The 23,046-nt window shown below is 54.0% G+C and overlaps 1 protein-coding gene across 2 annotated transcripts in view; it reads right to left on the bottom strand.

Moving 5' to 3' along the window:
* The window catches only part of LOC132237451 (HLA class II histocompatibility antigen, DR beta 5 chain-like), a 93,925-nt gene that overhangs the window by 35,546 nt on the left and 35,333 nt on the right, over positions 1 to 23,046 (bottom strand). The window contains exons 4-5 of one of the 2 annotated variants that reach the window (XM_059701957.1): positions 8,903 to 9,013; positions 8,409 to 8,461 (exon numbers count right to left, since the gene is read on the bottom strand). In XM_059701957.1, coding sequence (XP_059557940.1) covers positions 8,424 to 8,461; positions 8,903 to 9,013 — 149 coding nt within the window. In that variant the 3' untranslated portion in view covers positions 8,409 to 8,423. Of the gene's footprint in view, positions 1 to 8,408; positions 8,462 to 8,902; positions 9,014 to 23,046 lie in introns of those variants that run through there. The other variant, XM_059701956.1, reaches the window with a different exon arrangement.

Raw genomic sequence — 23,046 nt, 5'->3', positions numbered from 1 at the left:
CCTTTCCCATGTCTAAGCTCTGAAATTGCAGCCGTGTGACAGGTCAGTCCCACAGGCACTGGGCCTGCCGCGAGGGAGTGCCCAGCAGTGTGTTCAGTGTCTCCCTGAACAGAGTGAACACTGAGTCCTTTTAACTGTCAGCGTCCCCTCAGCTGCTGCTGATTCGTTGCAATATCGTTCCTCCTGCCCATCGTATTCATCTATAGTTTTTTGTTTTTTAAATATATTTTATTGATTTTCTACAGAGAGGAAGGGAGAGGGACAGACAGTTAGAAACATCGATGAGAGAGACACATCGATGAGAGAGACACATCGATTGGCTGTCTCCGGCACCCCCCCCCCACCACTGGGCATGTGCTCACAACCACAGCACATGCCCCTGACCATAATTGAACCCAGGACCCCTCAGTTCTCAGGCTGACGCTCTATCCACTGAGCTAAACTGGCTAGGGCCATTTATAGTTTTATAGCCATGACTCAAGGCCTCCAGAAACACGCTCTGGCTGTGCTCCCGTGTGGGCTGGTCCCGGGAGTGCTTACTGGACGGGCTGCCAAGGGGCCTCCAGCTGCTCGCTCTGTTCGTTAAGACGGTCACTGCCAATCGTTGAGTCGGAAGCTGATGCAGAGACATCGCCTTCATTATTTCAGTCTTTCACTTTGGCTCAATGGTCTCTCCTCTCAACAAGTGATGAGTAAATATGCATCTTACAAGCTTCACACCTGTTATAATTTAAGGGTGCTTCTTGGAGAATAAAGTGATCATGTTGAGTTACAAAAGTGTAAAAAATTATCAAAATATGAGTGGTTGTGACGGACCATTTCAATACAAAAAGTGAAGTTAAAACTCATTGACTGTTTTAAATTATTTTGAAGCAATAAGGTAACTTTCCCTTCCTGGTTTATTCCACCTCCTCAAATAATCTGACTTCCACCAATAGACTTTCCCCTCTTTATGCAAGCGATTCTTTAAGAATTTCAGCTAATAGCTGGGTAACGTTAATTTCCTTCCTTCATGTCAATAAGAGAACAGACCATCAACATGCCAGTGGCGTGTGGCAGCCTGAGGCTTGTCTAACTGCCTGGAGCTGGAGGTCACAGAGCACGGGCAGGGCCTGACCACGAAACCAACACCCACACCACACTGTCCAGCTTCCTTACAGGGGGGTCGCCGTGGGCCTGGGGCATCAGATTGTCTTTCAAAGAAAGTGTTGTCTTCTTTCTCCTTCTCACTCCAGCCCAGCTTCTGAGGAGTTTTAGAAAGTGAGGTTTCCAGAATTGTCAACAGAAAATGAGAGACACAGAGACACTGTGCCTGGAACTGCAGAGGCCGCCGGGAGCATTTAGCCGAGAGCGGTAATAAGGAGGTGGTGGGGACCGAGCTCAGAGAGTCCTGCGAGGATATTGGGAAATGAATCTATACACACTACAGGGGATAGAAGAGGTAACACGGAAAGTGGCATCAGTGTCGTGAATTAAATATATTTTATTTCGTATTTGAGAGGCAAGCTGAAGAGTGAAATTACTGTGGAAACCACTTCTGGCTGCGGGAAGGGGCTGGAGGAGTGTGAGTGTCATATCTGAGAGGGGACTCTCCCACCATCAGCCGCGATCACCTCTGAAAGGGCAGGTCAGCAGCTGCATGTCTGGTGTATATCCTGCTTGCACACTCCTAATTATTGCAATGGACATGCATTACCTGATGATTGAACCACCAGTAACAAAAGCACATGGACAGAATCAGGGAGGAAATATTAGTAATAAATAGAAGCGAAGACAATAGAATGTCTGCATGTATCTCACCGTTAGCTCTGAGATTCCTGGGGACCGAGTGAAACAGGAAACAGAGGCAGATCCTGAACTTGCTCTCACCTCTCCAGGGAAGCACAGTGGTCCCTCAAGGGGAACTCACGCTCCCAGTTAACATCTCCCGAGTCTCTCTGAGTCACAACAAACCACACACGATTGTTGAAGAGCCACACACCTGTGTTCTAGGAGTCATGGAAACACCTAGAAATGGCTACATCTTGTATGACCCCTTGACGGAAGGCAGCCTGTGACAGGACAGTGTAACGCAGGGAAGATGGGACTGGCGCTCTGTGTACCCTCCCCTGCGCTCTCACAAGCACGCTCAGCAGGAGCCCTCACTGCACCTGAGCCATTGAGTCAGAGCCCTGCCAGCAGCGCCAGCCATGCGATGGTGAGCGGCTCGGCGTTGTGGCCTTCACACCCACAGGACGGAGCTGAGCGCAGAAGGAGGAGGAAAGGGGCCGCCTTCCCACGTTTGCGCCTCATCTAAATCCACACGGAGGACCCTTTGCCACCCATGCCATCCCACGGGTAGTTGCTTGTTCAGATTTATGACAGGTTTACATTCTTCTATGTCACTGGTTCTTAACCTTCCTAATGCCACGGCCCTTTAATACAGTTCCTCATGTTGCGGTGACCCCCAACCATAAAATTATTTTCGTTGCTACTTCATAACTGTAATTTTGCTAATGTTGTGAATCGTAATGTAAATATCTGATATGCAGGATGTATTTTCATTGTTACAAATTGAACATAATTAAAGCATAGTGATTAATCACAAAAACAATATGTAATTATATATGTGTTTTCCGATGGTCTTAGTCACGACACCTGTGAAAGGGTCGTTCGACCCCCAAAGGAGTCGTGACCCACAGGTTGAGAACCGCAGTTCTGTGTGAATTTCAGAATTGCCAAGTGGTGTTTATGTGTAATATTAGGGGCGTAGAGACAGGTAACTTGTATGGAGTTCTGTTTCCAACTCGCGGTGGCCGACATGGGGATGTGGAATTTTATACAAGTGATAAATGTCTGGCATAGTGGTGCTTTGGGGTCATGTGGCTTCACCAGAGCCAATGGTAGAATCGCTTCCATGTCTACTCTGCCGGGTAGCTCCCTTGATTAGAGTGTCGTCCCAATACGACATGGCTGCAGGGGCGACCTCCAGTCAGGGCACATACAGGAAGCAGCCAATGGGAGCATAAGTGAGTGGACAACAAATCGACGTTTCTCTCTTTCTCCCCCTTCCTCTCTCTCCTCCAATCAATCATTTAAAAAAGTGCTTCCATGTCTGAGCAGAGAGAACTGCCTGCACAGTGGCCGGTCCTGGCGGGAGCGAAAGGGTCCCTGGTCGCAGGCACAGGCGTAGCTGTGGGTGTTTAAGTGGGAGCCGCCCAGGGCTGGGCAGGAACGGGGTCCCAGGACAGTCCATGCTGCACCCCCTGTGCCTGTGACTCGCAGTCTTGGTGTGCCACCTGTGACCACAGCTGCAGGGGGTCCCTGAGCCAGGACCCGGCCAACCCCGGAGAAGGGCAGAGCGGGTCACATCCCAGTATCTGCCAAGTTCCCTGCTGTTGGCTCTCATCATTTCTGCTGCCCCGTTTTATTTATGGTCCTTAATGCTTTAGGCAACCTAAGGCCAATGTGCAGTGACGATGAGCATAAGGAACTGCTTGCCACCCATTCCTTCACGTTTATCAAACAGCAGGAAAACACAAAGAAAGCCCATGTATGTCACTCTTCTTAGGTCCTCTGCTTTTGTGACTTTTTGGCAACTTGCCTGACCTGCCTGTGTTGTAAAGTTCCCAGGGAATCCCTTGAGATGCTGGCTGGCTTTGTTTAACATCTTACGGAATTTTCACGTACAATCTAGGCATAAGGGTGAAGAACATGTGTATTAAGTTCATGTAAGTGGAATTAAACTTTGTGAATGAACTTTTCAAACACTTCTCTCCAGCTTTTCATGTCAATTAGTCTTTTGGTTCTGAAACTTCACTAAAGGAATTTGCACATTTTTGGAAATTTCTTCCTTATTCCCTCTTGGCAGGTAATTGGCCTTTTACCAAGTTTAAATACAAAGTTTATCATAACAACAAAATGCTAATAACTTCTCCTGTTCCCACTCTGGTCCCATAGTGCACTGCCCCCTGGCCACCCCCCTGGGGGAGAAAGGTATTTTTTTAATTTCCCCCCACCCCAGAGGTGGGGGTTTGATCAGAAAAAAGTAGTGTGGTCCATTTAAAATTGTAGTATTAAAAACACACACACACAAAATAAAAACCTTAAAAGCCCTAGCCAGTATGGCTCAGCAAATACTAATATAGCACCAGCCTGCAGACCAAAGAGTCCTGGGTTCCATTCCGGTCAAGGTCATTACCTTGGTTGCAAGCTCCTTCCTGGCCCAGGCCCAGGCCAGGGCTCCTGCAGGAGGCAACCAATCGATGTGTTTCTCTCACATTGATGTTTCTCTCTCTGTCTTTCCCTCTCTCTTCCATTCTCCCTAAAAATCAATGGAAAAATATCCTCAGGTGAGGATGAAGAAATAAACAAACAAATAATAAACAAACAAACAAACAAACAAATTAATTAATTAATTAATTAATTAATAAAATCGTAGTACATGGTATTTTCTAACTTCAGAAGCCGAAATGCTCTTGGCGCACCTGACACTGGGTAGAATTCACCATTGGTTCTCTGCCTCCAGCCACTTTGCTTTCAAGAATTTCTTGATCCTTGCAGCCTGCCTTCAACTTTGGTTCTTTCTTCTTCCTGCTTGTCAGGTCACAGGATGCCCTCTTAGCCCTGCGTCCTGCCACAGCTGTCCTGCCTGGTGGGCCTGAGCTTGGGAAAAAGGCCACAGGATCCTTCTGGCTCCACTGTGTCTAAGGATGCCCTGCACCCCTCACTGCCCCCCAAAACCCCGTCCTATTTCCTGCAGCAAATCCCTGCCTAATTGGGACTGTGTTCCCTCCCTGGGAGCTCTGCCTACCCAGCATGTCTGCCTTTGGCTGCCTTTAAAGCCTTCCTCTTCTTCTCTCCCTTAAACAACGGGGCTGAGGTTTATCCAAAGCTCACCCTGCAGACCATTTCCTCAGCCCCCCGAAACCACAAACAGAAACACCATGTAGAAGATGTGTGTGTGTTTTCTTTTAGAATGTAAGCTCCTATAATCCAATTTAAACAAGGGCAAAGGACCTAAATAGACTCTTCTCCAAAGGGGACATACAGATGGCCAAGAGTCATATGAAAAAGTGCTCAAAGTCATTGGTCATCAGAGAGATGCAAATTACAACGACAATGAGGTATCACTTCACCCCTGTCAGAATGGCTACCATCAGCAAATCAACAAATGACAAGTGCTGGTGAGGATGTGGAGAAAAGGGAACCCTAGTTCACTGCTGGTGGGAATGCAGACAGGTGCAGCCATTTTTAAAAACAGTATGGAGTTTCCTCAGAAAATTAAAAAGGGAACTGCCATTTGACCCAGTGATCCCACTTCAAGGAATATAGCCTAAGAATCCTGAATCACCAATCAGAAAGAATGTATGCACCCCTGTGTTCATAGCAGCACAAATTACAATAGCTAAGATCTGGAAACAGCCCAAGTGCCCATCAGTAGATGAGTGGATAAAAAGCCATGATACACTCACACCACGGAATACTATGCAGCAGTGAAAGAGAAGAATCTCTTACCCTATGAGACAGCATGGAGGGACCTGGAGAGTATCACACTGAGTGAAATAAGTCAGTCAGAGAAAGACAAGTATCCCATTATCTCACTCATATATGGAAACTAATCAACAAAATAAACTGATGAACGGAGTGGATGCAGACACATGGGAGCATGAAGCAGAGTGTGGAATCTCAGAGGGAAGGCGGGGATGCAGGGTAGGTGGGGCAAATCAACCAAAGACCCTGAATGCATATATGCAGGACCCAAGGACACACATGTCACAGCTTTGGGGATATTAAAGTGTGGAAACACATGTGCATCACAGATGAAATACAGCCAGAGTCCAGGTGGGCGGCCCCCCTCTCTGAGCCAGGGTCCCCTGGCCACACCTTCCCTGGGAAGGAAGGATGAGAGTTCACCAGGACCCACTGGCCTCCTCTCACACTCGTGCCAGGTGTCTGTGTGAGCAGAGGAGAGGGCGCTGTCACCAGAGGACTGGGGGAGCGAGAAGGGGGCTCTGTCAGTAGAACGTGGAAAGCCACCGCCACCCACAGAGCCTGCAGGTAACACAGCCACAGCCCAGCACTGCCTGTCAGCCCCTGGCCACTGATCTGGGTCACAGTGGATGGCAAGCGGAGGGCCTGTCCTACCCCCTCCCCATTCCTCAGTTCCCTGTGATCAGAGATGGACTCACCAAGGAATGGAGGGTGAGAGGGAGAGGGAAAGAGGGTATGTAGGGGCCTGATACCTGGAGCTGTCAGCACCCAGGCAGGGAGGTGGGTGATATGGGAGGGGCCACGAGGCCCAGGGCCCAGGAGAACCCAAGGGAGGAGCATGGCTGCATCCCAGGGACTCAGGGAGCATGCGGGGGAGGGGAGTGGGCATCTGTGCAAAGGCTGCCACAGACCCCTTCACCCTCCCGGGGGGTGAGGGGGGGAAGTGCAGGCCACTGACAGCTCCCAGCTGAGCCCCTCCCCTGTGAGTGCTCTTGGCTGAAGGGAACCTCCTCTCTCAAGGTCACCCCATTTGTTGGGGCAGCTTGCATCCAGTGACCTGTACGTGCACAGCGTAAAAGACACTCTTATTGCCCCCATGGGACCTGGTGCAGGGGCTGTGGATGGAGCCCAGGCAGTGGGGCTGGGACATTCAGTAGGTGACACAGTTGCTGGGGACCCACGTTTACTAGGAGTGCAGGCCCCCTATCGATGTGCAGAGGAAAGCATATATGAACTCCAGAAAAGGCCGGCTTGGCCCTCTTCTAAGTCTGTATCTGACTGCATGTATGCGAACATGAATGCATGTTGCACATCCATGTGTGTGCACGGAGGTCTGAGAAGGCTTATGTGTGCTTACACCTGGGATGTGACATGCTGTTATGAGTGTGCATGGATGAGTGTGCATGTAGGCGTGAAGCTGTGCATAAAGGCCCCCATGTTCACCAGCAAGCCTGTGTGAGGGTTCAGACAACTCACGGAGGCAACTCCCCTGTGCCCTCTCGCTCACCAGCTCCAGGCCCTCTCTGCCCTCTGATCCTCTCCTAAGCTGTTAAAACAGCTCCTTCTCCTCACATCTCAGCCTCTGCCAGGAAGCCTTCCTTGGTGAAGCCAACACAAATTCCAAGTGTTCTGTTTTAAAAATATATATTTTTATTGATTTCAGAGAGAAGGGTGAGGGAGAGAGAGATAGAAAGTTCAATGATGAGAGAGAATCACTGATCGGCTGCCTCCTGCATGCCCCACACAGGGGATCAAGCCCGCAACCCAGGCTCGTGCCTTTGCTGGAATCAGACCCGAGACCCTCCAGTCTGCAGGCTGGTGCTGTATCCACTGAGTGAAACCAGCCAGGGCCCAGCCACTCTCTCCTGTTGTGGTGTGTTCTCACCAATGATTTATGTGTTTGCTTGACTCTCTGTTTCTTTTGTCCCCATCAGATGGGAGCTTCCTGGGGGTAGGGTTGTCCCAACAGGAGACTGGGAGGTGCCCAAGCATGGAAACTGCTTCTAGGCCCACAGGGGACTGGACTCCTCCTGGCTCTGTCTCCCAGACTGAGCTCCAGAAGCCTGGGAGGGGCGGGAGCCGGGGACCACACTCCCTGCACCAGCCCCTTCCTGGCTCCTGATGACCTGGGGGAGTCACAATGAGCGAGCTGTGGGCCTGGGGTGGGAAGCTGGGTCTCCATCCTGACTTGTGTGACTGGGAGGCTCTGGGCTTCTGGGCTCAGGTGCCTCCTCTGCAGGTGAGGGGTTCGGAGGCGGCCCAGGGCCCTTGGCCTGCACAGCTCTGTTGGCGCCCAGTCCCCTAGGTCCTGTGCAGCTCCTTTCTTCCTACTTCCTGCCCTTGAAGCCTGTGAGGCAGATGATCTCACTCCATATTTAATTGAGGAACATTTTGTAAAGAAATGAGGGCAGAGGTCTGCTAAGGTGCACAGCAGACAGCGAGGGTTGAACACACAGGGACAGGGAGGGATGGAGCTCAGGTTCTGCAGCCAACACTGGGGCCTCCAGGTCCAGGGCAGGAGGAACCAGGAGGGAGGAGCTGCTGTGGGGTCAGGAGCCAGGACCCAGCCAGAGCCCGAGGCGGCTCTCCTTGTGGAGTGAGAGCCCAGCAGGAAACCTCTTCAGGCTGCGAAGAGGCTGGGCAGAAGGTTCTCTCCTGCCCCTGTTGCCATGGCCCTCAGCTCAGGAGTCCTGCAGACAGAGGGCAGTGCTGTTCCCAGGCCCCGCCAGCAGGGGCGCTGCCCTCCCAGGCCTCCTGCTGGGGCTCCCAAGTGAGAAGAAAAGCTCTGAGGCCACAGGAGCCACAGCTGCTTTAGAGCTGCCTCTCACCAGGCAGGAGGAGACCCTGCAGTGTAAGCAGCAGAGCCACACCCAGGCTCCCCGCTATCTGTCCCCTGGCTCCTCCCCTGCACCTTCTGTTCTAGGAAAACCGAATGCGTCCCTGAGAGAGGATTAAAGAGCGTTACCTGTGGGCTGAAGTCGATAGTGTCCTGGGAAGAGAAGGAAGATGCCACTTAAAGATATGAAGGTAAGTGTGTCCCCAAACACAGGGTCCCCGCCCAGGCCACCTGAGCTTCTCCAGCAGCACCCCCACCCGCTGACAGCAGAGCAGGGATCAGAGCAGAAGCTGAGAGCAGTGGCCCCAAAGCTGTCACATCCAGTGTCATTAGTGACTGCAGGGCCGGCTCCTCCATGTACCCCAGGATCTGCACCCAAATCCCCGTGTGTGTTAACCCCTCTCTATCCCCACAGCCATGACTCCTCATGTCTCCACCCTGAGAACTGGGAGCTGGTTATTTCTGCATTTCCAGGGAACGTGGGACCGACAGGGACAGAGAGGCCTCTATGGCGTTGCCATACCCAGAGCTCACCCAGCAAAGCCCCAGTTCTCCCCACCATCTCGGGGCCTCGGCTGCGAGCCGGCTCCTCACCTTTCTGAGCCCTGAAGTAGATGAGCAGCCCCGCCCCGAGGAAGAGCAGCCCCAGCACGAAGCCCCCGGCTCCACTCAGCACCTTGCTCTGTGCGGATCCAGACTGGGCCCCTGGGAGAAGAAGCTGGTTTCAGTGGGTTTTGGCCCAAACCAACTTCTCTAATGGAGACCCTGGAATTGAGAGCTTGGGTGAGGAGGGGGGTTGGGGAGTGGGGAAGGTGACCTAGAAGAAGCAGAACAATAGCCGTTTCCAGGAAAGAGACTGAGGTCACACTGAGTGGGTACAAGGCCCAGGCACTGGCCTCAGGTCCCCTCACTCCCCACCCAAGGGCACTGCTTCGGCCTCTGAGGTTGCGGAGCCCGGGGCTGGTGACCTCCAGGACTTGGCCCGGGTGACAGAGCCGCAGAAGGCACAGCAGACGGGGCTGTCCCACAGGAAGGCTCCCACGCTGTGGAGGACGCGCCTCTTCCCAGATCACAGTGGGCAGCTCAGCGCAGGCAGAAGCACTGCCCAGTCCACAGGGGATGGTGCCCAGGGCCAAGGGGCACCATGACCAGGATGAATGTGGGAATTCAAGGCAGGGCAGGCAGGGTGGCCTCCCAGGGCTGTGGGTGTCCACAGAAGCGATCACAGGACTACCCTGTGGCCTGTGCTGAAGGAGAGAAAGAGCAAAGGAAAACGGGGTTTGGGGAGAGGGGTCCCTGCCCCTCGGGGACAAGAAAAGGCCCCTGTGGGGGGAGGTGTGTGAGGTCAGAGTGCGTCTCACTCCATTCCACGGTGACAGGTCTGGTCCTGCTGGGGTGCCGCACTTGGCAGGTGTAGACCTCCTCGCTCCGGGGAACTGTTTCCAGCATCACCAGGGTCTGGAAGGTCCAGTCCCCGTTCCGGATCAGGCCTGTGGACACCACCCCGGCCTCCTCTTCCTGGCCGTTGCGCAGCCAGCGGACCTCAATGCCGCCCGGATAGAAGCCGTTGACGGAGCAGACCAGGAGGTTGTGGTGCTGCAGGCGCTGGGTCTTTGCAGGAAACACGGTCACTGTGGGCTCAGCTAGGACAGAGAAGGTGGAGGGAGAAGTGAGCAAGACAGGCAGGCCGCTTGGTGGCTCACTTTCGGCCTCATCTCCAGTCCTGGGCTCCAGGCCCCAGCAGGCCCCCTTCAAACCTGCTTGTGGCCCCGCAGGAGGTAGTGCCATGGGCCCTGAATCTCTGCCTACAGCCCAGGCCACTGTATTTGAGAGACGTTGAGGAAATTTGGGGGATTTTTCGTATCTTGAAACAGTTTCTCATTGTTGAATGAAGTGTTTACAAATCTTTGTGAGGCACACAGTGTGTGAGTTCAAGTGTGATTTCTGGAGCAGGGCTGCCTGGTCACATCCAGGCTGTGCCTCTTACTGGCTGATCCTGGGAGATCCTCTCCGCTCAGCTCCTCACCTGCAAAGGGGGTGGTAATACTAACTCACTGCTTAAGGACATATGAGGACCAATGGGCCTGAAACATGTACAACAGCGGCTGGAACGTAGCCATCACTATATGTCAGCTGCTTATCACATATGGAGAGAGAATATAAGGAAAGCAGAGGGAGAAACTGGGGAACAGCTTGGGGAGATGGGGACTCAGGTTGTGAAGTCTTGGGAATGCAATCACACCTGAGAACACAGAGATGGTCCCCCTGGAAGCAGGAAAGACAGGTGACTCCCTAGCTCCAGGGGCTGAGTCCTGAGGGAGAGTGAGGAGCAGGGCACCACTCATTATAACACATACAGTGACACTCACTGAGCAACCCGCTCCTTCTCAAAAGAACCTGACCTGTTATTGGGATTGTTGACATTTTATAATTGTCTCTCTTTTCAATTTGACATTTGAGCTCAGAGCAGGGTCTGGAACTCATTAATATGTGTGCTTCCTGCTTGAGACCAGGCCCAATAAATACAGATTAGGAGGATGAGGAGCAGAAGGAGGGGGAGGAAGAGGAAGAGGAGCAAGAGGAAGAGAAGCAGGAGAAGAAACCTGGGGGAAACATTTTTACTGCACCCCAAAAGGGTGGATTTAAGATTGATGGTAAGTCATTGCTAGCAACTTCTGAGTGCATTTCTTTTCCTTAAAGAAGTTTAAATTCTTAACATGGAAAGTAATAAAACAGAATGAAAACACAAGCCAGGAACTGGACAAAATGCTGCACCAATGTTAGCAAAGTGTCCCTCTTGCTGCCTAGAGAACCCAGAAAATCACTGAGAAAAAGGCCCGGACACCAGGGATTACAGACAATAGGCCATTCCTAGCGCAGGAACAGTCATTAGCCAACACGTACGTGAAAACTGTTCAGGAACCTTAGAATTCAAAGAAGGATAAATTAGAAATAAAAAACAAATTTTCAAGTGAGTATTTGGCACTATTGAAAAAATATTTAACAAAATAGAATGTGAGATAAATTGTCTCAACTCTAAACAGTTAACATGTAATGACTTAAATGCTGTCAGCCTGTGTAGATGTGACATCAGTGTGTTAAGTAACACAATTACAATCAGACCCTGGCTCCCCATCACCCCCTCTGTAAACACAGGGCACTGAGGGGGAACAAGACACTGAGACCTGAAAGGAACTCAGAGAGGCCAGAGGTGCCTCAGAGGCCCCGCCCCTCACACCCAGCCTGACCCTCTGCCCAGGGACAGGCCTGTGCACCCAGCACCCCTATTCCAGGGTTCAGGGTCTGGGGGGTTTGGCCAAGACAGACCGACTCCCTCCTCCCCCCTCCCCCCCTCCCTCCCCGCTGCTCCCCAACGCCTCCCCCCACTGGACAGGACTGTGCACCCCCGGAAACTCCCCTACACAGGACAGGACCTCAGGGTCCCACAGCCGCCCTCAGGCCCCTCAGGGTGCTCCTCACAGCCCTGTGTGCGCACCCCCCCCACTTCACCACTCCACTCCCACCCTCTTCACTCACTTTGTCTCTGCGCCAGGAATCGCGCAGACAACCTGTAGTTGTCTCTGCAGAACCTGTCCACCTGGGCCCGCTCCCACTGCAGGAGGTCCTCCAGGCTGTTGAAGAACTCAGCGATGGGCCGCCCCAGCTCGGTCACTGCGCGGAACTCCCCCACGTCGCTGTCGAAGCGCAGGTCCTCCTGCCCGTTGTAGATGTGTCTCTCCAGGAACCGCACCTGCTCTGTCCCATTGGAGAAATGACACTCGGACTTAGGCTGATACAGGAAATGCGCTGTGGGGACAGGAAGGACCCCTCACGCTGGTGAGAGAGGATGGCTAAGCCGGCCAATGGGGGGCCCCCAGCCGGTGGGGACAAGGACCTGGCACCCCTACTGGCAGCACCTGGGGACCCTGTCATCTAGGGCTGGAGGGAGGTTGCAGGGCAGGGAGACCCCTGGGACCCTCAGCCACTGGGGACACACTGGGCTACTGGGCTGACCCACACGGCTCAGGGCTCCAGGCTGGGCGAGGACTTGTGCCATCACCACCTCCTCCTAGACCCCTCGGCCCCGCCCCCCTGCCCCCCCTGTCACCCCAAGCCGTTCCCTTCCCCACACCCGCCTCCTCCTGTCACCCCCTGGGCAGGGGACCTCCTGCCAGGCCCCAGCTGCCCGGGACCCAGGAAGGAAGCCGGGCATCGCCCTCTGCTCTGCAGCTTAGAATTCACCCAAGTGCCCATCACAGCCCATCCACAGGCGCATCCACACAGGAGGGAGATGGCAGGAAAGGGGCGCCTGGAGCAGGGACCACAGGGTCCAAGTCCCATCAGGGGCGGGGTCAGGGCCTCTGAGTGACAGGATGTGGGTGAAGGTTGGTGTATGTGGGGGTGGGAGGCACATCTCAGGTGAAGGCAATGCCACCTGCGAAGCCTTAGAGAACCCATGTGCCTCCTGGGAAACCAGAGAACCTGCTGTGAGCCCAGACAGTGGGAGGGGGGGGACAGGAGCCTCGGGGAGGTGGGCATTAGCTAAGTTCCATGTAAAAGGTGACTTTCTATCATATGAAATCGGCTTCTGTGAGTCTAGAACAGAGCCTAGTGTGTAACAGTCGCTCAGATAAATCCCTGTGGTCTAATGAATGAACTCAGGCTATGGGAGTTGATCATTGTGGGGACCTTGGAAAGCAGCAAGGGCTCAAGCTCCCACACACTTTTATTCAGATGAGACTTTATGTTCCCTCTGCTTCCTGTGAGAAATTCAGAGACTCGTTCTCATTCCCCTCCTATTAGTTGGAAGAAACATCACAGGTAACGAAAGAGGGAAAATATCACTACATTTTATCTTGTCCGTGGATCTGTTCCAGGGCTGAGCGTCTGTGTGAACTTTGGGGTCTCAGGAGTGGTGAGGACATAGCTGGGGGAAGAATAGGGGGGACCTGGAAGTAGAGACAACCAAACACGGCTCCTTACAGGAAACTGAGGACATGGTGAATGGACTGTGGCATCGGGGCCAAGACTCCAGGAGGCCAATGAGTTCCCTTGACTTGATTATTGACTTTCAGCCCCATGGGATGTAAGGAACCTCACACTCTCTCTCTACTCCTGCTCACGGTCTATAATTTGAACAAAAGAAATTGCTAACATTTGACTATTTTTAACTTAAAAACACAGAATTTCACATAATTTATCTCTACGAAGTGAGTCCCTATTTGTGGGCTCAGGCCAGAGAAGGGGAGATGTAGGAGGAAGTGATGGTACAGGAAGGTTCAACATGGATCCCTCATGAGCACTACCCTGCCAGGCATTCAGGAGACGCCTCTCATCGGTAGGGTCCTTCCCAGTCCTCAGCATCTCTGCTTCCGCTCCCGGGGGCTTTCCACAGGAGGAAGAGAGAGCATAGCCCCCTCTATAGGAGAAGCTCCATTACAGGGACTTATGAGCTTTGGGGGCTCATGGAGAAAGGAGAGGAGATGGTGGGGAGGCCCCTGGATACATCTACATAGTAGGCAGAGGCACCAGCATCACAGATTCTGCTGAGGACAGAACACAGGGTCCTCAAAGAGAGACCCGCTAATTCCTATGACTCCCCATAAAATGCCAGAGAAACGTTCCTCTTGGGGATAACTCAATACAGTAAATGGAGCACTGGGTGGGAATCAGTCTGAGATCATTATTTCTCAATCCTCTCAAGACCCCGATGGAAGGGGACACAGGCTGGGGAGGTTTACTGGAGGGGAGGGGAGAAGAACAGCTGAGATACATGGAGCCCCTTGCACATCTCATAGTGGCGAGCACCAGCCCCTTTTGTGGTGGAAAGAATCGGCACCCATATGATAAAGACAGGTGGCCATGAAGAAAATGCCACCATTTTTTAAGGGACATGGCCTGGACATGGCGACAAAGCTAATTCCCTTTCTTCCTCCCCCCACAACAGCTCACCCCCAAGGTGCACTTACGTGGTGTGTCCCTGGCCTCAGCCAGGGGAGGGCTCAATGTCATCAGCATCACCTTCAGAGCGGCCATCCAGGAGCATCTGGGGCACCGCAGACACACCATGCTGGAGCTCAGAAAGGACAGGGGCAGGGAGCAGGGTGGTCTCACCCAGTAAGGACTGTGACCCTTCTCCACCCTCATCCCCCAAAACACCAACTGATGAACTCATTTCTTTGTTCTTTGATTGGGTCATCTCAGTACTGAGAACCATTGAGCATCAGAGATGAACAGCATCATCAGTTGCTGGTCAGAGATTCAGTAGGCAGTTCCTCTTCTGAAATTTAAAATTTCCTGCATTAAAAGCATTGCTTTGATTTAGTGCTTTGAAGGTTTGGTCTGGTTGTGTCAGAAACACTGTGTTGGGCCCTATTGTGAGGCAGCTATGCTCTGGTCAGTGCTGAGCACACAAGTTGGAGCCTTTAGGAGCATTCGCCTATCTCACTGCAGACAGAGCCGTTTTGCAAATCGATGAGTGAGTGTGCTGGGAGCTGAGGGTGAGGGAGGTGATTGCAGGTTAGGAGGCCTTCTATTTAGTCCTATTTTTTAAAATATTTATTGTTGAAAGTACTATATATATATATATATATATATATATATATATATATATACACACATACACACACACACACACACACACACACACACACACACACACACATATATATCCTATCTAATAAAAGAGAAACATGGTAATTAGCCATACCTCTGCTACCCTTCCCATTGGCTAATCAGGGTGATATGCAAATTAACTGCCAGCCAAGATGGCGGGTGGCAGCCAGGCAGCTTGAAGCGTACAGGAGGCTTGCTTTTTTCAGTGACAGAGGAAGCCAACGTTCCCCACCTGCCGCTGCCGCCTCTGAGCTTGCTGTTTGAAACATTGTTACACATATAGAAGCTAAACAAAACCCCAGAAACCTGCTTTCAGCCAGCCGGGATCTCAGAGCTGGAGTTGAAAAAGTGTTTCGATTATAGAACCCAAACAAACCAGATACCTGCTTTCAGCAGCCAAGGCCTCAGAGCTAGAGCCAAGCCTCAGAGCTAAAGGTGGCCCAGAATAAAAGAAAAAAGAAAAAAAGGAACGGTTGGGAGCTTCAGTCACCCGCCAGCCTGAAAACAGCCCTCAGCCCCTCACCCTGATGGGCCAGGCACCCCAGTGTGGACTCCCACCCTGAAGGGGGTGTGACCAGCTGCAAACAGCCATCATCCCCTCACCCAGGCTGGCCAGGCACCCAATCCGGACCCCCACACTGATCCGGGACACCCTTCAGGGCAAACCAGCCGGCCCCCACCTGTGCACCAGGCCTCTATCCTGTATAGTAAAAGGGTAATATGCCTCCCAGCACCGGGATCAGCAGAGCTGCGAGGCCTCCCGGCACAGGGATCAGCATGACAGGGGGCAGTGCCCAAACCCCCTGATTGCCCCGCAGCTCTGTGTGTGACAGGGGGCTGGTCCACAACCTCCCTATCCGCCCTGCTCTGTTTGTTACAGGGGAAGGCGCCCCAAGCCCCTGATCAGCCCTGCTCTGTGCCTGATAGGGGGGAGCTCCCCAACCCCCTGATCGCCCCGCTCTGTGTGTGACAGGGTGTGGCGCCCCAACACCCCTCCCATGCCACGGACCCTGCTCTGTGTGTGACGGGGTAGAGCCATAACCTCCCCATTGGCCCTGCCCTGAGTGTGACAGTGGCAGTGCCCCAACCCCCTGATTGGCCCTGCTCTGTGGGTGATAGAGGGTGGTGCCCCAACCCTGGCCCCCCCACAGGCCCTGCTCTGTGTGTGATGGGGTAGAGCCATAAATTCCCCATCGGCCCTGCCCTGAATGTGACATGGTGTGGCACCCCAACCCCCTATCCGCCCTGCTCTGTGTGTGACAGGGGGCGGTGCCCCAACTCCCCTATCAGCCATACTCTGTGAGTGACAGGGGGAAGCTCCTCAACCCCCTGATTGGCCCTGCTCTGCGCGTGACAGGGTACGGAGGCCCAACCCCCCTGATGGGCCCTGCTCTGTGAGTGACAGGGGACAGCGCCCCAACCCCCATATTGGCCCTGTTCTGTGCATGACAGGGGGTGGCGCCGCAACCTCCCCATCAACTCTGCCTTGAGTGTGACGGGGGTGGTGCCCTACCCTGAGCGTGACTAAGGGTGGCATCACAACCTCCCGATCCGCCCTGCTCTGTGCATGACAGGGGGCGGCGCCCCAACTCCCTAATCAGCCCTGCTTTGAGCCCGACCAGGGGCTGCACCTAGGGATTGGGCCTGCCCTCTGCCAGCCGGGAGCAGGCCTAAGCCAGCAGGTCGTTATCTCCCGAGGGGTCCCAGACTGCGAGAGGGCACAGGCTGGGCTGAGGGAACCCCCCTGCCCCCTGAGTGCACAAATTTTTGTGCACCGGGCCTCTAGTATACTAATAAAAGTCTAGGTGGCACTCCCTCCCTCCCCTCATGTCATCACAGGATGGCCCCCCATGTCATCACAAGATGGCTGGCAGGGGAGGGCAGTTGGGAGGGACTGGGCCTGCCGCGGGGGGCAGTTAGGGGTGAACAAGTCAGCAGCGGAGAGCAGTTTGGGGTGATTAGGCCAGCAGGGGAACAGTTAGGTGTCAATCAGGCCAGCAGGGGAGCGGTTAGGGGCCATCAGGCTGGCAGACAAAAGTGGTTAGGGCCAATCAGGCAGGCAGGCAGGAAGTGGTTAGGAGCCAGTAGTCCCAGATTGTGGATGGTGCAGGCTTGGCTGAGGGACAATCCCCTACCCCACCCCAGTCATCCCCCCGCTCCATGCACAAATTTTGTGCACTGGGCCTCTAATGTGTATATATATATATATATATATATATTCTCCTTCCCACCCTCCATTGGCCCATTCTACCTGGCCCTGCTCTCCATACCAGACCTTCACTGACTACTGTCAGTGTTCATGGGTTATGCATATATCTGTCTCCCTCAGTACATTGACATAAGCTATTTGTCCTATGGTTAGGGAGGTAAAATGCAAATCATTTACTCTTAAGTGTCCTCGGTTTAGGGACTATAGGATATACTAGATAACTCTAAATTGCTGTTTAACCATCTCAGTTTCCTATTCTATTCATCCAATTAGTTAGAATTAACATTCCTCAGATTAGCAATATATTCAGATTTTTAAAAATAATACAATACTTATTCATTAACAGATTCCAATCCATCCTCTGGATCAGCAGCTCTCAACCTGTGGGTCTCGACCCCTTTGGTGGTCGAACAACCCTTTCACAGGGGTCGCCTAAGACCATTGGAAAACACATATATAATTACATATTGTTTTTGCCATTAATCACTATGCTTTAATTATTTTCAATTTGTAACAATGAAATTGGGGGTCACCACAATATGAGGAACTTTATTAAAGGGTCACGGCATTAGGAAGGTTGAGAACCACTGTTCTAGATTCTCCACATGAGGCATACTGAGATTTATATTTTAGTATTTCGTTATTTAAAAATATTTTGATACTCAATATTGTTTTACCATTTAACTCAGCAAACTCAAAATATTAAGTTACATGTCCCTGGGACCTGGGATTCAACCTTGATCTGGGAGTCAACCTTGGAATGTGGTTCATTCTTATTCAAGAACCGCCCATTATCATGGAGACATTAACCTTGTTGCCCAAACAATGGAGTCCCATCCCAGCCCATGGTGCTGACTTCCCCTGCCTGTGATCCCTACTTTCCTGTGTAATCTTTGTCCCCAGCAAACCAAGTCCCCAAAAGGTAGACATCAGTGACCAAAATTACATTACAGACAGACAGACAGAAACTTCTCAGTAGCTAAGAGAAGTTTTCCCTGGCGGCTGCCACCCTGGGCGGGAAAGCAGGAAGCTCCCCAAGATGAAGAATTCTCAGCAGCTGCTGAGGTGACCCTGCGATCTCTGCCATGTGGTCAGCCTGGCCACAGTAGCTGGGATCCCCAGAGACGACGTGTCCCATCTTTAAACAAATAAACCAAACAACAAACAGACACAAACATCAACAGAAACACTCATATGAGCGGGCCTGACCCACAGACACAGAAGGTCCTGCACTAAGAAAACCACTGAGCAGAGCAATGTCTCCTGTCGCTGGGTCGGGGACTGCCCTTCCCAAAACCTCAGCGTCTCCCAGTGGGCTACTTGGGGAGGGCATTCCCCAGGCCGAGAGTTTTTGTTTCCATCCTCGGCAGGTCCTTTGTGTCTGTGTGCTCAGCCTCCATACTGGAGATGTCTCCCACTCCCTGAGATCCACTTCTCTGGCTACTTCCCTTGCAGGAGAACGGAACCACAGATCAGAACTCCGCACTCGCTTTATGTCCAAGACACATCCCAGTCACAGGGACCCGACCTCGGAGGACACCCCATCACCAAACTAGCACTCAGTCCACTGCCCACCTTGGCTCGCGCGTGAGGTCACCTGATGCTGCAGCTCTTGCCTGGGCCCCTTCATGCATCGCTGGCTCACTCTGGATCTGGAGCTGGTAGTGGGCCCTGGGTAGTTGCCTCCTCACCCACTGCCCCTCCTTGGTTCTGGAAGCCTCCTGGGGGGGGGAGGGGGGAGGTAGGGGTGGGGGAAAGGTCTCAGCACTGGGAACCCACCCTTGTTTGTCAAAGTGCTTTGGGAGCAGGGGTGGGGGGGGTGGGGGGTGGCCTCAGCTGCTTGCCTGCTTCCTCCGTTGCACTCAGTGAGCAGCTCCTGCCCAGGAAGCCCCACGCCTGGAGCCCTGGAGGCTGCTTTCAGGTCCAAGACCTGCGGGCTGGGTGCACACCTTCCCTCCCCCTTCAGTTCGCTGTACGGATCTGTCCTTTAAGGCCCCGTCAGGGGACGAAGGCCACAGCTTGGCCAGAAGCCTGTGCTGCCTCATTGGTCCTCTTGCTGACCCTACAGGTCCTTCTGGTGGAGGATAGAGTTGCACTTCTTGGGGGCGGTGATCTGGAGGGAGGGGGAGGCCTGGGTCCTACAGGAGCAGCCATCCTGGCGCAGGCCCCGCCCCCACCACGCCCTGCATGACACTGGTCCCCAGGGTCTGAGCTCCTTGGAGGGTGCAGGCTGCTTCTCTGATGGCCACAGGCTCAGCATCTCCCCCTCTGCCAGGTCTTTTCCTTGGTGCCAGCCCCGCCTGCAGCGGGAGGTGCTGGTGAGGCACAGCAAGGGGGACGGCAAGTAAGGCTCTGTGCTCCCCCAGGGGTTGATGTCACTGCAGGATCCTTCCCAGGACATGAGGGAGGAGGGCCTGCCCCAGGCTTCCTAAGGGACTGGGAGGCAATGCCCCGCCCCTTCCTGTTCTTCTGAAGGAAAGTTCCAGGTCATTTCCACATTCAAAGTCTGCAAAGCAGGCAGGTACTTCATTCTCTGCCAGCTGGTGTCCCTGGTGCTCAGACCCACTCTGGGGGGACCTCCTCCTGCCCCCCCCCCATGGCCCCAGGAGACAGGCTCTGGGCAGAGCTGGGTGCGGAGACCTCAGGGACCCATGAGGGCAGCAGCCCAGGGGTCAGGCTCTGTGGGTGGGAGGTGCTGCGTGGGGGTCTCCTCGCTGCCCGCACCTGGAGCTCTCGCCCCTCTCACCCCACAGCTGGCTGGGCTCCTGACCACAGGTCTGCAAAGCCCTGGATGGTAGGCGGGGCCTGGATGCTGGTCTCGTCACCTCGAAGTGGGGGTCACAGTTACCTGTGCTCATGGCAACGCGGGGCCATCACAGTCCCCTCCGTCCCCCTCACGGGAGGGAGGCCGAGGAGAGGCCCTCCTGTCCTCTCGGGGCTCAGAGGACCCATCCCTGCTTTTCTTCCTGAGGCCTCTTGTGACTCCACAATTGCTGTCTTTCTTCTTTTTAATTATATTGATTTTTTATTTATTTTGTTATGTAGAGAGCCATAATCATTTCTTTAGTCCTCACCCAAGGCTATGTTAATGGACTTCAGAAGGAGAAGAAGGGAGAGAGAGGAACGTTGGTCGGTTGCCTCCCGCAGGGGCCCCAACAGGGATGGAACCTGCACTGGGATGTGCCCTCACAGGGAAGGGAACCCACCTCCTTGTTGGACCTGGGACGAGGCTCCAGTCAAAGGGGCCGCCGACTGGGCACTGTCTGCCTGTTTGAGTTGAGAGGCTTCAGGGGAGAGGAAGCTGGTGGCGCTTGTTGCTTCCTCTCTGTCCTCACTGCCCAGGGCGTGGGCCTGCTGCTGCTCCCTCCCCGGCTCTCCTGACCGTCCCCTCATTAGACGACCTGGGGCTCAGAGAGTCAGTTCTGCGTCATAATATTGTCCATGACACCTCCCTGCCTGGGATCCTCATTGTCCTCCACAGAATCTGCAGCCGCTCAGCCAGCCTGAGTGTCCAGCCCTCAGCCAGCTCCCAGTGTCCAGCCCTCAGCCAGCTCCCAGTGTCCAGCCCTCAGCCAGCTCCCAGTGTCCAGCCCTCAGCCAGCTCCCAGTGTCCAGGCATCAGCCAGCTCCCAGTGTCCAGGCCTCAGCCAGTTCCCAGTGTCCAGCCCTCATCCAGCTCCCAGGGCCCAGCCTTCATCCAGATCCAAGTGCCCAGCCCTCATCCAGCTCCCAGTGTCCAGCCATCACCCAGCTCCCAGTGTCCAGGCCTCAGCCAGCTCCCAGTGCTCAGCCCTCACCCAGCTCCCAGTGTCCAGCCATCACCCAGCTCCCAGTGTCCAGGTCTTAGCCAGCTCCCAGTGCTCAGCCCTCACCCAGCTCCCAGTGTCCAGCCCTCACCCAGCTCCCAGTGTCCAGCCCTCACCCAGCTCCCAGTGCCCAGCTCTCACCCAGCTCCCAGCGTCCAGCCCTCAGCCAGCTCCCAGTGCCCACCTCTCACCCAGCTCCCAGTGTCCAGCCCTCAGCCAGCTCCCAGTGTCCAGGCCTCACCCAGCTCCCAGTGCCCAGCCCTCACCCAGCTCCCAGTGCCCAGCCCTCAGCCAGCTCCCAGTGTCCAGCCCTCACCCAGCTCCCAGTGTCCAGCCCTCACCCAGCTCCCAGTGCCCAGCTCTCACCCAGCTCCCAGCGTCCAGCCCTCAGCCAGCTCCCAGTGCCCACCTCTCACCCAGCTCCCAGTGTCCAGCCCTCAGCCAGCTCCCAGTGTCCAGGCCTCACCCAGCTCCCAGTGTCCAGCCCTCACCCAGCTCCCAGTGCCCAGCCCTCACCCAGCTCCCAGTGTCCAGCCCTCACCCAGCTCCCAGTGCCCAGCCCTCACCCAGCTCCCAGTGCCCAGCTCTCACCCAGCTCCCAGTGTCCAGCCCTCAGCCAGCTCCCAGTGTCCAACCCTCAGCCAGCTCCCAGTGACCAGCCCTCACCCAGCTGTTAGGTTGGGTGGCTCAGGAGGAGGCGCAAGAAATAGAGACTCCAGTGAATCAGAAAAGAAAGGAAAGGAAAAGGTTTATTTCTGCGTCCCCGGGAGACCCATGTACCCCAAAGAGAGGGCATGTGGATTCACACCAACAGGAAGGGGGGCGCTTTTTTTATTCTGCAGTTGGGTGAGGGGCAGGGACATGAGCTGAGGAATCCTCTGCAGCAGGGGATGGGCGGGGGTATTCAGAAACAAGTCAGTATCTGTGTGGGGGTATATGGATTAAGGGAGAAGAAGCTGATATCTGTGTCTGGCACCTTGATCTGTGAGAAATTCCAGGGGAAGTCCATTATCTTGTCACATGTATCTGATCCTTGGCTCTCTCCGACCTAACATCCCGGCCTTTTGTTGATAGGGGATGGCGACTCTTTCTAGCTACTTCCAGCTGACCACGGGTGGCGAAGGAGGGGGGGGGGTGGTTAAAGGCCAGGGTTCAGCAGAGGCAGGTCGGAGGGGAGCCAAGTGTAGGGATGGAGCAGGAGCTGATTCACAGTCACTCGTGACATCTCCGCGATCTGGGAGCGGATGAACTTGAGGAGGCAGGGGGCTAGGAGAAAAAAGACACAGATGAGAATCAGGGGCCCTATCATGGGTAGGACCCAGGTAGCTAAGGAGCTTTGGAACCAGCTGGAAGGAGAGTTGTCCTGGAAGTGTCCTGCATGTAGTTCTTCACTCAGCTTAGTCAGGGTCTGTACATTTTGCTCCACTACTCTGGACTCGTTGATGTAATAACAGCATTCTTCCTGAAGGAATATGCAGGTTCCTCCTCTTTCTACAGTCAGAAGGTCTAAGGCACGCCGGTTCTTCAGGGCTACTTGGGCTATTGATGTTATCTGCTGCTGTAGGGAAGCTAAAGAAGCAGTAGTGGACTCCGGGGCTAACTGGAGCTTGTCATTAAAGTCCTGAGCCGTGACCAGACTGTTCCCGAGGGCCCCCCAGTGAGGCCTACTGAGGCAGCAATACTCACCCCTAAAATGACAGGAAGGAAGGCAGCCCGGCAGGTCCGGGTTTGGGATGGAGGGAGCACCCAGGTGAGCTCCGACTCTCCATACAAGGTTAGTTGGGGAACTACTGTGACCACTAAGCAAGGCCCGGGGTCAGAGGAGTTCATGCAGTTGCTTAAGGTGCCGTTGCACCAAAACAAGGTACCCGGGTTGGCCTTGGTGAGACTGGCTGCGGTGTGGTATGACAGTCTCTGCCGTGGCAACCCCATAGGTGTTGACATCTTGATTAAACCTGTCTGGGTTCCTCTGGTCATAAGCAAAACAGACATAGGGTCAGCCAGTATTGGACACTGACTGGATGTCGACAGCCATCTGGATCTTTGTCTGACATCCGAACAGATGGCAGTCCTGAGATCCTACCTGCCAGGTGACTTGTTTGCCGTTC

This window comes from Myotis daubentonii, chromosome 6, assembly GCF_963259705.1.
Source record: "Myotis daubentonii chromosome 6, mMyoDau2.1, whole genome shotgun sequence".
In the NCBI taxonomy this organism is placed as follows: Eukaryota; Metazoa; Chordata; class Mammalia; order Chiroptera; family Vespertilionidae; genus Myotis; species Myotis daubentonii.
This window is presented reverse-complemented; position numbering and strand designations above follow the sequence as displayed.